Raw genomic sequence first — 15,778 nt, forward strand, 5'->3', positions numbered from 1 at the left:
CACACACGCAGAGAATTATAAAAAATTCTCTGGTTTCCTTCACAGTTTGATACACGTGATATAATTAAAAAGTTGAAGGTACATGCCCCAGACTGGATTCAAACCTACACCCTCTAGAATCGGAAGCAGAGGTATATCCACTGGGCTATCACAGTTACACGGGGGGGTGTATTACCATGATTAATACTTATTATCTAATTAACTAGGAGAACATACGACATAATGAAAGATGAAACATGATTTTTGCATGATTTTGTATTTCACTAGTCACTATCAATATCTTTTACTTCATATTGTAAGTTGTTGTGTTTTTTTGTTTCAAGTATTGCAGTACTTAATGTCTGGAAAATTAAATTAGCTCGAAGCTTCTTCCTAATTCTGTCATCATGGTAAGGATGGGTGTGGCAGTTCTTTCTGAAACAATTTATATTATATTTAATAAGCATAAGCATCACAATAGGGATGATGACAGTTTTTTAAATTGTGTATCAATTAAGAGTATGTTATCGAACTAATTGTAATCTAATATTTTTGTCAAACGCTCCATTAGTATGGGATTTATTATAGTGACGTCATGAAACAGTTGAAATATAGACTGTCATGGCCGACAGGCGTTTTGGCTTGTATTGTCAAAAACATATTTAAAAAAAAATAGACTCGAATTGAGAACCTCCTCCTTTTTTTGAAGTTGGTTAAAAACTAAAATTTTCATGTACCTAATAACGTCTAAAAAAATATATATTTTTTTTTCATTCTAGTAGAACAATAATGAACTATTTAAGACCATTAAAAAGTGTCAACTAGCCTATTGCACCGATTTGATCCTCACCTGTTAGTTATTTTGTCATTGACTGTATCGACATAGGCCCGACAACGCTTCAGTCTGTAGTCTATGCAACGCCAACGTCGTCTGACACCACCGTTGGTGCTATACTGCATACTATAGAGGTAGCGGTTGAGTATCATTTGCACAGCTCCTCTATAAGACACAGTGTATTGTTGAAGCACTGAAAAAAAAATATTATTATTATAATCTTGTGTCATAATATTCCAATTATGAAATTAAAAAATATATTATAATGGCATGGATTATTCACATGCATACTGTAATAAATTAAAAAATTACACTATAACTGCATAACTTGGCATTAAAGCATTCGTATCTCTATTATAAAACTCATTTCGTTCGTTTTATAAAATGCAACCGTTATACAGGGTGATTCGGACTTTAGTACCGATATTTTTTTTCGTGGTTCTGTATCATTAATAGAACATAAATCTACAAACAGTTCGATACATTTTATGTAATATTTTTTTTTCATTTTATGTCTCAGAAATAACAAAATAATGGACACATTACCAAACAAACTGTGCAACTGCTGACGGCACTTTGCAAGACGCCGACAAAGAAATACCGGCCGTAGGCATATCGCTTCGGCTTCGGCTGACGGGGGTGGCAGAGGTGAGGGGATCGAAAAATCCCTGAGGACGCCTACCGAATTGCCGATAGGCGACCAGTGACAGACAATCTGCCGTCGCGTGCACATTTAAGTTACCTAATTAATAAATCGCATGTGCAAGCCACTATGTCGGGATTTTCAAATCGCGAATATTACGAAATGATGCGACTGTATTGTGTCCCTAGGCTACGAGCCCAAGGAATCCTGAACCCCGCAGTGCCTAATGTGAGGAACAAGTGTTTTAAATAAACTAAATGACAATTTATTAAAACGTGTTCGGTTGTGCCTTGAAAGGAATGGACTTCATTTCGAACAATTGTTAAAATACAGTGATTAACATTTTAAAATTAACAAAAACAAACTTAGTAAGTAGATATCATTGATTAATGTAAACAAGCTGATTACAATTTTTTAAATACGTCTTTAATGCAAAAGTTTGCGTAATAATAATCATCATTTGTATTTCATTATTTCAATCAAAAGTTCATAGGTTCATAGGTAGTTCATTAGATTAATTCTCTCATTTATTTATTACTTCTTTTTTTTTAAATTTTTAACAATATAAGTACAAAACATTATTAAAAATTTATAAAAAAAAATTCACCCTCCCGCTGCGGGACATTTGAGTGTCCAAGCAACCGGTGGTCAGGGCTCCAGAGTGAGGAACCTCCTCACAATACGCGCCGTCTCAAGAATCACTGCCTTTTGTATCCGACTCTTGATCCAACAGTTAAGCGAAAGCTTCTTAAGGTGTTGGTCGAAGCTTTTCGCTATAAGACCATTGACTGAAACAACTATCGGAACAATAATAGTTGACTCAACATTCCACATGGCGGTAATCTCGTGAGCAAGGTACAAGTATTTTGATACTTTTTCCTTTTCGGCTTTAACCAGATTATCGTCATGTGGAACAGTAATATCAACAACTATTGCACGACGCACTGACCGATCGACTAGCACTATATCAGGTCTATTGGCTACAATATACCTGTCAGTGATAATCGTTCGGTCCCAGTAGAGCAATGCACTGCTATTTTCAAGAACTGACGCTGGGTCGTACCTATAGTAAGGCATCTCAAAATCGATAAGGCCATATTGAAGAGCAAGCTGTTGGTGGATTATCTTGGCTACTTGATTATGTCTGTGCAAGTATTCGCCGTTAGCAAGGTGAGAACACCCGGACACAATATGCCTGAGGGACTCCCCAGGACGATGACACGCTCGACAGATATCTAGAGTGCCATCTTTCATAATGTGTTTCCGGTAGTTTCTCGTCTTTATAACTTCGTCCATAATTGCACAGACAAAACCCTCGGTTTCCCCAAAGAGGTCACCGAATTGCAACCAAGATACAGATGTTATTTGATCTACATCCGGCCCAGTAAGGGCCTTGTAGAATCGTCCATGCAACTCATCATTATTATTACGCATGCACTTCAGGCATTATTGATGGTCGTAAGCCCAATAAAGTATGAAGAGAATATCGGTACTCAGCTCAAAAGTGACGACCTTTAATTATTATAAAAAATAATAGGTATCAAACAAAAATAAAATAAACGCACAAAGATCAACGGCCCTCGGCGCGGGCGCTCGCTAACCTACCTACCAGCTGATTTTGTAGTTGCCTATTACCTAGTACAGCGATAGGGTGACCCTTAAATTCTGTTTAAACGTAAATAACTTTAGTTAACGATAACTTTGTTATTTTTGAGTTAAAAAAAAAGAAAAAATACGTGTTCATTAAATTTTGTTTATGTACAAAATATAAAAATATCTGTACTAAAAAAAATTTCTTCCTGTATAATCTACTATCTTGAATTAGTATTTAAAACTAGAGGACGTTTGATAAAATATTCTGCGAGAACCATGCATTTTTTTTTGGGATAAAAAGTGTAGCCTATCTCAATAGGGATGATGACTAGGTTTGAATATATTGATTTTTATGATACATTCGGGTAAATAATGTCAACGTTAACTAATATACATAAAAAGCAAAGATTGACTGGATATTAATATATCTAGCCAAATATGGGTTGATGACGACTGGATATTTGCAAAATAAATAAGATTATAAAATTTCAAAATCTGTCCTGATTACAAATACATAATCCTTCCATTCCTTACATTAAATGTGACATTTTTCAATATTTGAACTATAAAAATAAACGCACAAATAACAAAGATATTAGTAAATTTTGTTTGACCGCCCATACAAATCTAACGATCAGTATGACCTATGACGTCATTAATTCGTACCATAATTTAGTAAGGGGCGATTTTCAGGGATCCGCGGCAGCGCCGGAAATCTGACCCTATAATGACATAGAATCTATGTAGTTCCGAAAGTTATGATCGCAGATATCATGTTACTTTTACTAAATTGCTTTGTTGATAGCATACTCCTAATTTATATACAATTTAAAAAACTGTCATCATCGCTATTACACATGTTACCTAAATATATTCAGTAGTATTCCAAAAACAACTTACAGCTGTTACCAATATTTAAAGAAAACTTAATTGGTACACTATCATTGGAATAACATATCTCTACATCCTGTTCCTCTTCTGCCATACTGTTGGGTAAGCTTGAGTTTTGTTGGGCAGACATTTTCAAGAGGTCATCAAAGTTATTGAGATCATCTATCTCTGCTTGTTTTAAAGGTTGCATGTTATCAAGATCGCTATCAAGTTCCTGTGGAGCCACATCTGTGTCTATAGCATTGTTTGGGTTATTTATTTGGATAACCACATCTGATGGTACATACTCTGGTAGGCTAAAAATAATATTAAGTTTCATAAAACATGTAAAAATTTAAAAATCAAAAGAGAAGGATGATTTATTATTGATGTTCAGTGCAAATACACATAAAAATAAATAATTTTCACTAGTAAAGTAATAATAATAAGCATAATTAATAGTGTTTTGTATTTTATTTTTATATTAGCATTGTTATAAATTTGAAAAAAATGGACTAATAAATAAATGAGAACAAACTAACAGCCAGTTTCTTCATGTAAAGGTAAAGTAAAAGTAGTAAGTAGTGAAGAAGACTATTTTTCAGTGAATAAGACCGTCACTTTTGATTTATGATGTTACTTTGACTGTTACTTGCGATGAAGAAACTGGCCGTAAAAAAACATTACATATAAATAATTTACATGCACCACAAAAATATAATTTAATGCATAATTCGAATGAAAGAAGTCAGTTAAAAATACTCACATGCTATCTAATAACTGAATGTTGCTCACACTTGTTAATATTTCTGGAGTATCTGAGCTTTGACTGTTCATCTGAAAAAGATAACTACTGAAGTGCAGTTCTCAGTAAAACCGACAAGCGCTTACGAGCACAAAGAAGAAAAATCTTTGTAATTAATTTCTTAAGTAAATAAATATATCAAAAACACAATAAATAAGTATACAATAGGATATACATTTGCTTAATACACATAATTATAGAAATTTACATGCAAAGTTATGTGCACTTCATAGACCCAAAATGCACTGCCTACCCTGACTTCACTATCGGCATGCTATCAGAATTTGGACTTGAATTTTTTTAACCAAAGCGTCACAGAAGTCACTTTCTATAGATTGCATTAAACATTACTGATCAGAAAATTCTAAACTAAACTTAATTCATTAGAGGGAATGTTTGTTTTTGGAGTTTATTGGAGTTTACTCCTTAAGAATCGATTTTTTATATATAAGGCGCCCGGTATGAGAAAAATCCGAGGGGTAAAACCAACTGAACTAACGAAAAAGTGTCACGTTTTTGGTGCGCACCTTTAGTGCGCAACTTTCTAATTTAGCTGTGAGTGTATTGAGACGTACATAGGGTATGCTGTATAGGCGACAATACCTATATACTATATGTTATTGGGCTTGTTTGTTTAATGATTATATCATTGTAAGAGTAAAATATATAATGTGAAGTATATTATAAAGTCTATTAGTTATTTTACAATTCTATACATTTAGTCTTCTTTAACATAAGTATTACTAAAGCCCTACTCGATGTGCACTGTTTACCAACTAAAAAAAGTGTGTATGTTAAAAAAAAACAAAAAGTTAGCTCGAAGCACGTCTCAATACTCGCGCCTTATAAGTGAAAGGTGCGCAACCGAGGTGCAGCAGGCCGCGGCGTGCGCACCCGCCTACAGCGTGCACATAGATGCGATGTGCAAGTTGTTGGCGGCACAGCGCACGGTGAAAGGTGCGCAGAATAGGTTGCGCACAAAAAACGTAACGCATGCCATTTCATAACTTATTGGAGTTTACTCCTTAACAATCGATTTTTCATTTATACCCCTCGGTACGTTTTTTGTGCGCAACCTATTCTGCGCACCTTTCACCGTACGTAGCCGCCATAGCGTGCACATGCCTAGCGCGTCCGCACGCACGTGCACGCTGTTGGCGGGCGCGCACGCAGCGCTGCACCTCGGTTGCGCACCTTTCACTTTTCAGGCGTTGTTATTGAAAAGAGTAAACTCCATTCGTGCGACGGAGCTGACACACTTTTTTTCATAATTATATAGGACAAAACAAAATAGTAAGTAGAAAAAAACTTGTTTTATATTTCATTCAAAATAAGTAGTTTCTTACCGAAATTGTTGGTAGTGGCATATTTTGATTATTTGTTGCACTCACTGACGTTGTCATTTCAAAGTCTGACTGAAGATCATTTACGTTTCTGTTAATAGCTTCACTGATTCCAAAGTTTTCTGTCCTGATAAATTTCGAAAATAAAAATATTGTTTTAAGTATGAATATATACCAACAAGGAATACCTAAACAAACATGTATTTTTTTTTTAAGAAGAATATACAATATTTAGGTGTTATTTATTTAAGTAACTCTCGTTGTTTACTATGCGACTCAATGAAATTAAGACAATTAGCCGCTTTTGATCGCCTAAGTTTTGACGCGCTAGTGACATATTATAAAATCTTTCGATATAGGCGATTTGTCTTTCTCTAATCTCGAGATATTATGTAGTAACGAGAGAATGTTATGCCTTCTGGGGATACAACAATACAAATACAATCAACTTTTGTTTCAATCAACTTTTCTGAAGTTTATTTAATACAGATTTGATATAAAATTAGTAGATAAAAAAATATGTTCTACAAACCTGTTATCCAAGATTTCAATGTTATTGACATATTTTTCAGGGGCAGTATTCCTGTTTCCATTATTCTGAAAAGAGCAAATGTACATTTTTAGGTTCATAAGTAACAATAAGTAAAGACTCAAAAGTTCCACAATGAATGAGAGAGGAGAGACACAATGAAGAGACATATTGAAAGGTCATGGGTTTGATCTCCGTGCACTATTGTTGTACTTCAAATACATAAAACAGTGGGAATTATGGCAAATCTTATGAATGGTGGGATTTTTGCCACTTGAAAGCAAAAATCTAAACTCATCTCTATCACTACATATAAATAAATAAAAGTGTGTGTGAGCTCCGACGAACGAATGGAGTTTACTGACGCTTGAAAAGTGAAAGTTTTTGATGCCTCTGTGGCGCAGTGGTATGCGCGGTGGATTTACAAGACGGAGGTCCTGGGTTCGATCCCCGGCTGGGCCGATTGTGGTTTTCTTAATTGGTCCAGGTCTGGCTGGTGGGAGGCTTCGGCCGTGGCTAGTTACTACCCTACTGACAAAGACGTACCGCCAAGCGATTTAGCGTTCCGGTATGATGTCGTGTAGAAACCGAAAGGAGTGTGGATTTTCATCCTCTTCCTAACAAGTTAGCCCGCTTCCATCTTAGACTGCATCATCACTTACCATCAGGTGAGATTGTAGTCAAGGGCTAAATTGTAAAGAATAAAAAAAAAAAAGGTGCGCAAAACAGGTCGCGTAATTTCGTAAGAGTAAAATTCGAATGCCCTTCAAATTTTACTGCCCATATTTTTTTATATCGGGGGCTATATATGAAAAATCGATTCTTAAAGAGTAAACTCCAATAACTAGCGGCCGCCCTCGACTTCTTTCGCGAAATATTTTAGGACTTTTAAAAGGGGAACAATTCTATCATATATGTGACTTTGTATGATAAATTTTAAAACATTTGTGTCTTTCTAGTATTAAAATAAGACAAAAAAGAAGTCATACTGTACATACCAAATCTATTTGATCTTGATTATTGTCATTACCATTTGCTAATGTAATACTCATAGCATTCACATTACTGAAAGATTCTATCACCTCACCACTTGCTTCACGTTTAAGTTGCCTAATAACAATTTGAATGGTTAACAATTTGTATATCAAGAGGCTATTTAAGTATAAAATATGTTATACCTCTTCTTTAACTTAGTACTTTCTCCTATGATTGTTGAACAAGATTCCTCTGCAGAAGTTGTGGCCTGGAAAATGTCAATTATGAACTCTTTATTTCATTTAAGTATGGCTAACAAATATCTATCTATACCTATTGTAACAAAATCAAAATCAAAAAATCATTTATTTCAAGTAGGCTCAGTTTACAAGCACTTTTGACACGTCAGTTGACTATTTGTAAAGATTCTACCACCGGTTCGGAAGGCAGGTCCTGCTGAGAAGATACCGGCAAGAAACTCAACAGTTGCTCTTTTGAAAAAGTCATACAGTATTATAATTTACAATTTACAATTGATAACAATTACTGTTTACATTTCTTGTAGTTTTACTTCCTGTGTGAAGGTGGAAGCTGATCCAACGGCCTCCAAGCATCTTTATAAACAACAAAATAGTAGAAACCTCTACACCACAATTTAAATTACCAAAAAAAGATTTGGTTTGATAAAATAACACAAAAATAAAATTTTTAAGAGCCTATTAATATAGTCAATTAATAGCTTTGCTAATATAATTAACTCTCAAATCAACATTATATTAGGTATTACATGTTTCACTGTCCTCATTTTAGAAAGTTTAAGTTCAGAGTTATTTTGTAAGTAATGAATAAGCTCAATAAGCACTGAATCAATTTGTAAAATTCTGTAATCAATAGAAAGTTACATTATCATTCGAATAGCATAGGCTATATTTTATCCCCATGTGTGGGAATATATGAATGGGAATTAAGCAGGTGAAACTGTGAGGTTCTTCTAGTGTATAATATATACTGTAAGAGATCAGGGACAGGAGTGATGGCTCTCCTTACTCCCTGAGGCACAGGCACCAACATAAAGTTGTTAATTTCTAACAACAGTTAGTTTCTCAACTACAGGGCTCTCCATGGATCTTTATGTTTGTGAAGTTAGCTGCGGAATGAGTATATGCATTCGTACAAACACAAATTTGTTTGCAGCTAACTACACAAACATAAAGATCCGTGGCAAGCACTATACTGAAAATTTATAAAAGAAAATCCCAATAAAATATTATTCATTGGTACAAGAGTCGGCTATGCTAAGCAAGTACACAACAGAACAAGCCTTATAAAAAGGTAGTTAAAGAAATAAAACATTCTCACCCTATCTGTTCCCTGCAATATATCATATGAAATGCCATGCAATTGAAATTCTTTGGCTGCTTTGATGAAATCATTAAGTGTTTCAATCTCTACATGGACTTCACCAGTGTATACATATTCCAGAATCTGTTGTAATACTTTATGTGTTATATTCTGGAAACATAAAAACAAAGTATTATAAGCTTTTAGTAAAAGTTATGTAGCTTCCAAAAGTTAGGATAACAAAAAATTAACAAATAAAATATTGTCAACGAGACCTTCAATACCACCAGTAGACCAGCTACCATGCAATTAAGTACCCTCAAGCAATTTGCTTTAAGATGTTGAAGCTGATTGCATGACGGTATGAAATACAAAAAAAAAACTTCCAAAATTTGACCTACATCATATGACATATGACAAACCACAACATCAACAACAACTTGTTGTTTAAATTTAAATTATTATATGATTCATCACAAAGTGTCAAATTTAGAAGCACCTTTTGAAATTTAACTTGTTTTCATATTTATATATTTCAGTTTTTTTATTTAACAATTAATCTGTGCAAAACTTAGGTGAGGAGGTGCCATTATAAAGCTTTTGCTTTGGATTCAAAAATTTGTAGATATTGAACTGAATATCTAACATATGATGAACTCACAACAAACTTTGTAATCAAACGGTTCTACTTACAGCTAAGAAAATTATTGGATGTGTACATGCCACTGTCTTTATTATATGTTTTATGTAAGGACTTGCCAATGACAGTAAATTTTTGTGAACTTTGACCAAATGCCCTTCAGCCACAAGAGTCATGTCAACAAATTCTTCTTCCTGTAAAAATATAATAACATTTGTAATCGAAATGTTTTTTACAATCAAGAACAGAGAGCCTTCACACTAATATTACAATGTCTATTGGTATTGCTAATAATAAACATTAAACTAAATTCCAACAAAAATAGTTAAAACACATCCAAAACGGATCAGTAGTTTTTTACAATTCACGAATAAACAAACCAAACCAGTTGTCTAACTTTATGGTGGCAAGACTCGCAAAATGTACATCGTATTCAATTATTATATAGTTTATGAATTACCTGTTGTAACTGAGCAAATCCATTACAAATATTATTTTTATAAGAATTCCAACTTAAGCAATACATTGTTGTTAGCGTAGACCACTAATTTGAGGTAGGTTGGTAACAAATCTAATATTTACTGCAAAAAGATCACAGTTGCAGATTCATAATATAACTGCACATATTAATGGTATTTAATAATACATTGCTCCAAAGCAAGTTAGGATATCAACAAAGAGTAAATTGATACCAACAGCCACTTTAATTTTTGCGCTTCAACGTTTTGTTTGTTGTTTGTTGTATTTGGTTTTTTTTTTTGCACAAACGTCAAACAAAATAAAGGTTTTTTTTTTGTTTTGCATCACAGAATTACACCACAGACCACAGATTAATAGGAGGCTGCACAGACGTAAAAACGTCTAATGCCACAGACAACAAAAGAAAGTTATATGACGTCAATCACCACAGATTATAACCGTTTCTAGTTTGACATTGTTTGACAATGATGAATGACGTGACAACTGACAACAACAAATAAAAATTTAAAATAATAAGTTTGTGGTTCGTACGTATAACAACATTATTATTTTAAATTCAAATTTCAATACATATTCTATTTTTTCGAGCAATATAACATTTTTGTGAATTTTGTGAATATACTTACTTATATGAAGTCTTAAATATATATACTCAAAAGTATGGACTATGGAGCTATAAAAGTTTTCTGTAAAATAATTTATCCCATAATAATAGTTCATTAGTGATTGGCGTATACAAGTAACAGGAAACTGCACGTCGCAACTTTATTTAACCCAACATATAGTTCGAGTTATAATAATGATTGCATATAAGTTGACTAGGTTTGCTGGAACTGTGAAGTGCCGAAGGTTCGTTCCAGCTGTTCTCACTAGTCAACCACAGAGAGTTGTACCAGTTTATTATAATTGTCGCAGGTATGTGTTAATTTACATAAAATTCATATTTAAGGGTAATTTATACATTTCTTAAATAAACTGCCAGATAAAACCATGTCTCTCAATAAGTTTTATTAAACAGAAGCTTAAAGGAAAGTTCTATTATAGCGTTAATGAATATATAAATGATAAAAAAGCTTGGAAATGAAATGCTATTTTCATTTGCATGCATTTCATTTTTTTATTGTCTGGCTACATATATAAGGCCTCGTAACACAGCAACTATTGTGTGCCAACATTGTTATAGCAGATGCACCATGTCAGTTTCTATTTAATGATGTTTCAAATAAAATATATCTTTGGTTTATTTGATATTTATTTCAGATATAGCCAAGAGAATAAGCCATTATATGATATTGTAGTAATTGGTGGTGGTATAGTTGGCTCTGCTTCAGCAAGAGAATTATTATTAAGGCATCAAAGTCTAAAAATTGCCCTTGTTGAAAAAGAAAACAGATTTGCATTTCATCAAAGTGGCAACAACAGTGGAGTTATCCATGCAGGGATATACTACAAACCTGGATCACTGAAAGCAAAGCTATGTGTTGAAGGTTTGAATCTATCATACAAATACTTGGATGAGAAAGGTATAAAGTATTCCAAGTGTGGTAAATTGATTGTGGCCACAGACAGATCTGAGGTTTCTAGACTTCTGGAATTGTATGATCGTGGTGTGAAAAATGGGGTAAAAGACATCAAAATGTTAGATGCCAAAGAAATAAAGGAACTAGAACCCCATTGTAATGGTTTGCAAGCATTGTGGTCTCCTCACACTGGCATAGTTGATTGGGGTGAAGTGACTAACTCTTATGTGAGGGACTTTGAAAAATGTGGTGGGAAAACATATCTTAACTTTGAAGTCAACAAGTTTGCTGAGTCTGAAAATTCAGAGCATCCTGTAACCATAACAGACGGCAAGGGAAACAAAATACAAGCTAAATATGTACTGACATGCTGTGGATTGCACTCTGACACTGTTGCAGTTTTAACTGGATGTCCTGAAGAGCCTAAAATAATACCATTTAGGGGGGAGTATTTGTTTTTAGTCCCAGAGAAAAGTCATCTCACCAAAGCTAATATATATCCAGTACCAGACCCAAGGTTCCCATTTTTAGGTGTTCATGTGACACCCAGGATAGATGGACGGGTTATTTTAGGCCCTAATGCAATATTAGCACTTTGTAAAGAAGGTTACAGGTAAATGTTGGTTCTGGATAACTCTTAGGTAAAATACTTATTGAATATTTTTCAATTCTTAATCTTTTTTAAGGTGGGGTGATGTTAACATGAAGGAGCTCAAAGATATTTTGTCATTTTCTGGTTTCCGAAAAATGGCATTCAAATATGCTGGGTTTGGATTTAAAGAAATGACAAGATCTGTTTTGATGCCATTGCAAGTAATGCAAATACAGAAATATATTCAGGAAATTACAACTAGAGATGTAGAGAAAGGACCTGCTGGGGTGAGGGCACAGGCCATGGGGAAAGATGGTAAGTTATTAATCAAAATTAACAGATTACTTAAAAATATTAGTAGTAGAACCTTCCTAATTTTAGAAAAAATATTTTTCATGTTTACTATAACTAAGTTATAATAAGCCTTTGTGCAGAGAGTCTATAGTGTAATCTATCAGGTTTAAGTCTGGACCCTTGACTTTGAGGCTTAACAAGGCATGGCAATTTAATTAAGAAAATGCTATGGGATAATCATCCATAAATAATGATGTAAAGTTTGCCACAGAATTTCCTATTACACTTTATTTCTTATAATGATATTATTCATTAAGGATAATGCCTCATAATAGCTTCTAGTTAGTTTTCCTATACTATATTGCATAATCACAGCACATTATTATCTGATATGTAGGAAATGTTGTATAAACATAGCAGATAATGCATTATACTTACTAATAATATAAATTGTTTGTGTGAGTTTGTTAGTTACTGGTTTCTAGTTAAGCGTTTGGTGTAGAGATAGCATTCCAGACTGTTTAAGTAGTGATCATCTATATTTATGTAAATTCTAGAATTTTTTTCTGTTTAGGTACTCTTATTGAAGACTTCGTATTTGACTCTAAACCAGGCTCTGGTGCCATTGGCAGTAGGGTATTACACTGCAGGAATGCCCCATCTCCTGGAGCTACATCGTCATTGGCCATAGCCAAAATGATAGCAGATAAGATGAAAGACGAATTCAAGCTCTAGTAAGATTTTATTGTGTGGATTGTTAATGTTGTTCCAAAATGTTAGTTATTTCCAAAAATCTCTATGGTCTATTTTTTAAATGTAATCTATGTTTTATGTTTTAAACGAAAGCTATTGCCTGATATGAAACAATATAATTAATCTAGATTTATTTTTCTAACTATTGAAATTATTTTTTTAATATTTTTGGAAATTACTTTTTTTATAAAAAAATATACATTTTGTACTAGAATGTACTACAATTTTTTTTATATTAATATTATAAAATGAGCTTTAGTTCGAGCACTGTGATAAATAGATGTTTTTATGTAATCAAAGATATTGTAATATGATTGTAAATGTTTTGTGTTAAGCATTGTTTGCATTTCACACTATCACTTATAGATAATTTATCATTTGTTATTAGCATATTGGTGCTTACATTGAGTCGTTGGCATTCTAGTGGACAGTTGTATAATGTAAATTGATATTATGTATAAGCATTGTATAAGTATATAAGTTATATAATAATACATAGTAATATAAGCATAAGACACAAATTTCTTATTTTAATATGTTTTATATTTTATGAAAATGTGAGTAAAAAAATATTGATTACTATATTATTACTTATTAAATTAAGTTAAAGCTTGAATCAAATAGATATTGTTATTTTGTTCTATTGTTTGTTGTGTTAACTTAAAAAGGAAATACAAAATATAATATTAAGTTGTTACATTTTTGGTAAGTAACATTAGATGTAAACAATAATGTATCAGTAGTTATAATCAGCTGCTATTATGTTGTGTATACATATTGCCAAGATAACTTTATTATGTGAATGATGCAAGTGCAAAGTAGATGTTTATTGTTGAATAGATGCAGACATTACTTTGTAGAGGTTCAATATGGGCAATAAATAACAAATTCATTTTGATATTCTGTGTGAAAAACTAACATTTAAGTTTGGAAACACCAATTGATTTTTTTTCCACACATTGTTTACCGAGATTAGCAAAATATATTTGTTATTTTTTTTTCTTTGTAATTCAAAGTGACCTTTCAAGCAAAACTATTATGGTAATCTTATACTTATTAAAGTTGCAAGGAGAAACTGTTTTCTGCAGTAGGTAGATACAATATTAAGAGAAATCTGCAATGCAGGATAAAATTTGTAATATCTTGTAGGTCTGCCTTACACACTGCCATGGGTTTAGTGTGTTATTTGTATCAGTTTATTGTCTGGGTATAATTAATATTTAATACAAATTGATACTTTTGTAGCTCTCAGAAATTAAAAATCATGTTTTACTAAGTCTTTGATTTATGTCATGTCTCATAAGCTCATCTTGTATCAAAAATATATCACTACCAATCCTTAGTCATTCAATTAAAAAGCCATTTCTTGTAAAATAAATGAATTGCTTTCTGACGTCATACACTGTTGTCATATGAAACATTATGTTGCTGACAACCACAATATACTCAGAAAATCCAAACATTGAATAAACTGGAAAAAAAAATACTCATTAGACATATTTAAAAATTTTGTCAAATCACAGATTCATTTTTTTAAAACCTTCACTCACCATATGGTTCACACAATCTGTTATGTCTCAAGAAAAAATAAGCAGCAAATGCAAATGAACCGACATTTACAAGAAAAGATCTCCATTTTAACATAATTGAATATTTTTCCAAATGTGTCAGTGTAGTTCTCCGTCTGTACTTTGTGAGCATCATGCAGGTAAAAAACATGTAAAATATAGAACATCCAATGAATGTTTTAAAACATGCTTCATGAAATGCTGAAAAAGAATGTAATCACTGCTGAACAAAAAGTTGACAAGTAGATTAAATTAATAACGGGAATGAGGAATCAGCAATTGTTTTGTAAATTCTTATAAAGCTGTGAAATGTTATTGTTGATAAAAGTTAAAATAAATTAGGTTAGAAATTAGAAATCTTTGTGAGGTGTAATTTTAATAATAATTATCAATTCTTATCTACACTTACGATAATTTTTGGACGAGGTCCAGTATGTTAATCCTATTAGTGATAAATTTTCTATTATATTTAAGAATACTGCTAATTTTACTACAAAGGCACAACTTTGGCTTATGACGTTTCTATAATAATTCCATCTTAAATAAATCATGAAAAACCTTAATGGAGCATGGCCGTAAATAGCTGTCCTCCAAATACTGCGCTGTGGCTCAAAGTTGCCTATGGAAGCTGATATTGATGGGAAGACATTTGGAACTTTGCAATGCGTATTGTTAGCTGTCTCATAATCTTTATATAATGTTATTAAAATACATGTTATGAACGCAAACAGAGGCAGTGAAACGGTAAATAGCCCAAACTTTTTGACGGATATTTTGACAAAGTATTTCCTCTCGGCCCCATTGTGAAGAGGTAGATACATTTACTTAAACTATTTACACTTAAATCAATAACTATTTCATTAGTCTTTTAATTCAAAGCACTAAATTATTGATCAATCAACACAGTATATTTTTTAGCCATGGTTAGATTTCAATGTATTTTAGATTTTGGCACTTTGTCACTGTCAATACGAATTACGACGCCTAATACAACGATATGTCAAAATCAGCTGTTGTT

The 15,778-nt window shown here is 32.7% G+C and overlaps 3 protein-coding genes across 3 annotated transcripts; 1 reads left to right on the forward strand and 2 right to left on the reverse strand.

Annotated features, from left to right (window-relative positions):
• Positions 1-237: 237 nt before the first annotated feature.
• On the reverse strand, positions 238-10,289 carry LOC112045075 (protein tramtrack, alpha isoform). The gene is made up of 11 exons (XM_024081146.2): positions 10,014-10,289; positions 9,607-9,747; positions 8,932-9,084; positions 7,776-7,840; positions 7,596-7,707; positions 6,601-6,665; positions 6,072-6,195; positions 4,687-4,757; positions 3,951-4,237; positions 830-1,007; positions 238-414 (listed from the first exon to the last, which is right to left on the reverse strand). Exons 1-11 carry the CDS (start codon positions 10,077-10,079, stop codon positions 264-266), a joined length of 1,413 nt encoding a protein of 470 aa, XP_023936914.2. The 5' UTR covers positions 10,080-10,289; the 3' UTR covers positions 238-263.
• Positions 10,290-10,646: 357 nt separating this feature from the next.
• Positions 10,647-13,454, forward strand: LOC112045086 (L-2-hydroxyglutarate dehydrogenase, mitochondrial). The gene is made up of 4 exons (XM_024081155.2): positions 10,647-10,948; positions 11,294-12,166; positions 12,240-12,460; positions 13,014-13,454. The coding sequence occupies exons 1-4, from the start codon at positions 10,833-10,835 to the stop codon at positions 13,172-13,174; spliced, it is 1,371 nt and encodes a 456-aa protein (XP_023936923.2). The 5' UTR covers positions 10,647-10,832; the 3' UTR covers positions 13,175-13,454.
• Positions 13,455-14,426: 972 nt separating this feature from the next.
• Positions 14,427-15,719, reverse strand: LOC112045094 (post-GPI attachment to proteins factor 2). Its single transcript, XM_024081168.2, has 3 exons — positions 15,170-15,719; positions 14,743-14,961; positions 14,427-14,663 (listed from the first exon to the last, which is right to left on the reverse strand). Exons 1-3 carry the CDS (start codon positions 15,579-15,581, stop codon positions 14,536-14,538), a joined length of 759 nt encoding a protein of 252 aa, XP_023936936.2. The 5' UTR covers positions 15,582-15,719; the 3' UTR covers positions 14,427-14,535.
• Between the last annotated feature and the right edge of the window lie 59 nt (positions 15,720-15,778).

Source organism: Bicyclus anynana, chromosome 9, assembly GCF_947172395.1.
Source record: "Bicyclus anynana chromosome 9, ilBicAnyn1.1, whole genome shotgun sequence".
NCBI lineage: Eukaryota > Metazoa > Arthropoda > Insecta > Lepidoptera > Nymphalidae > Bicyclus > Bicyclus anynana.